This window comes from Lampetra fluviatilis, unplaced genomic scaffold (assembly GCF_964198595.1).
Source record: "Lampetra fluviatilis unplaced genomic scaffold, kcLamFluv1.1 SCAFFOLD_687, whole genome shotgun sequence".
Taxonomy (NCBI): Eukaryota; Metazoa; Chordata; class Hyperoartia; order Petromyzontiformes; family Petromyzontidae; genus Lampetra; species Lampetra fluviatilis.
Genome location: NW_027621451.1, coordinates 25001 through 27132, shown reverse-complemented (window position 1 = coordinate 27132; position 2132 = coordinate 25001). Strand labels below are relative to the sequence as shown.

Sequence of the window (2132 nt, the reverse complement as noted above, 5' to 3'; positions counted from 1 at the left end):
ACGTCGTGGGAACGTCAGCAACGTCGTGGGAACGTCAGCAACGTCGTGGGAACGTCAGGAACGTCGTGGGAACGTCGTGGGAACGTCAGCAACGTCGTGGGAACGTCGTGGGAACGTCAGGAACGTCGTGGGAACGTCAGCAACGTCGTGGGAACGTCAGAAACGTCGTGGGAACGTCGTGGGAACGTCAAAAACGTCGTGGGAACGTCAGAAACGTCGTGGGAGCGTCAGGAACGTCGTGGGAACGTCAGGAACGTCGTGGGAATGTCGTGGGAACGTCAACAACGTCGTGGAAATGTCAGCAACGTCGCGGGAACGTCAGGAACGTCAGGAACGTCGCGTGAACGTCGCGCGTGCCTCCCACCGGGAATGTCGACGCTGAGTAGAGCGAGCGCCTTGAGCACGAAGATTGGGATCCAGCAGAGGGCGTCGGTGATCACGTCAGGAACGTCGCGGGAACGTCGTGGGAACGTCAGCAACGTCGTGGGAACGTCGTGGGAACGTCAGAAACGTCGTGGGAACGTCAGGAACGTCGTGGGAACGTCGTGGGAACGTCAGAAACGTCGTGGGAACGTCGTGGGAACGTCAGAAACGTCGTGGGAACGTCAGAAACGTCGTGGGAACGTCAGAAACGTCGCGCGTGCTTCCCACCGGGAATGTCGACGCTGAGTAGAGCGAGCGCCTTGAGCACGAAGATTGGGATCCAGCAGAGCGCGTCGGTGAGCACGTCAGGAACGTCGTGGGAACGTCGTGGGAACGTCGTGGGAACGTCGTGGGAACGTCGTGGGAACGTCAGAAACGTCGCGCGTGCTTCCCACCGGGAATGTCGACGCTGAGTAGAGCGAGCGCCTTGAGCACGAAGATTGGGATCCAGCAGAGCGCGTCGGTGAGCACGTCAGGAACGTCGTGGGAACGTCGTGGGAACGTCGTGGGAACGTCGTGGGAACGTCGTGGGAACGTCAGAAACGTCGCGCGTGCTTCCCACCGGGAATGTCGACGCTGAGTAGAGCGAGCGCCTTGAGCACGAAGATTGGGATCCAGCAGAGCGCGTCGGTGAGCACGATGAAGAAGAAGCGGCGAGCCAGCCCCAGGTCGCGGCGAGCCCGGCGGGAGGTCACGGCCGTGACCCTCGGCCGTGACCTCCTGACCCCCCGCCCAGCCCCTCCCCCCCCTCCCCGCGCGGAGCCACGGAGAGACCAAAACATGGAGCAGTAGCAGAGGAGGATGACGAGGAAGGCGATGAGGTTCACACCTGCAGGGGGTGGGGGGGGTGGAGGTGGAGGTGAACACTCACCCACGTGGTGGGGGAGGTGGGGGGGGGGGGGTGGGGGTGGACACTCACCCACGTGGTGGGGGAGGTGGGGGGCGGGGGGTGGGGGTGGACACTCACCCACGTGGTGGGGGAGGTGGGGGGGGGGGGGGTGGACACTCACCCACGTGGTGGGGGAGGTGGGGGGGGGTGGGGGTGAACACTCACCCACGTGGTGGGGGAGGTGGGGGGGGTGGGGGTGGACACTCACCCACGTGGTGGGGGAGGTGGGGGGGGGGTGGGGGTGAACACTCACCCACGTGGTGGGGGAGGTGGGGGGGTGGGGGTGGACACTCACCCACGTGGTGGGGGAGGTGGGGGGGGGTGGGGGTGGACACTCACCCACGTGGTGGAGGTGGGGGTGGTGGAGGTGGTAGTGGTGGGGGTGGTGCAGGTGGTGGGGGTGGGGGGGGTGGGGGGGGGTGGTGGGGGTGGTGGTGGTGGAGGTGGTGGAGGTGGGGGTGGTGGGGGTGGTGGTGGGGGTGGTGGGGGTGGGGGCGGTGGTGGTGGTGGTGGGGGGTGGTGGTGGGGGTGGTGGTGGTGGTGGGGGTGGTGGTGGTGGTGGTGGTGGTGGTGGTGGTGGTGGGGGTGGTGGTGATGGTGGTGGTGGTGATGGTGGTGGTGGTGGGGGTGGTGGTGATGGTGGTGGTGGTGGGGGTGGAGGTGGGGGTGGTGGTGATGGTGGTGGTGGTGGTGGGGGTGGAGGTGGGGGTGGTGGTGGTGGTGGGGGTGGTGGTGGTGGTGGTGGGGGTGGTGGTGGGGGTGGTGGTGGTGGTGGGGGTGGTGGTGGTGGTGGGGGTGGTACAGGTGGTGGGGGTGGTAC

General features: G+C 66.5%; 1 protein-coding gene across 1 annotated transcript in view; it reads right to left on the bottom strand.

The window, feature by feature from the left end:
• The window catches only part of LOC144955271 (relaxin receptor 1-like), a gene marked incomplete at its 5' end in the record, with an annotated part of 25991 nt that overhangs the window by 1849 nt on the left and 22010 nt on the right, over window positions 1-2132 (bottom strand). The window contains one exon of the mRNA XM_078885549.1: window positions 986-1252. Coding sequence (XP_078741675.1) covers window positions 986-1252 — 267 coding nt within the window. The remainder of the gene's footprint in view (window positions 1-985; window positions 1253-2132) is intronic.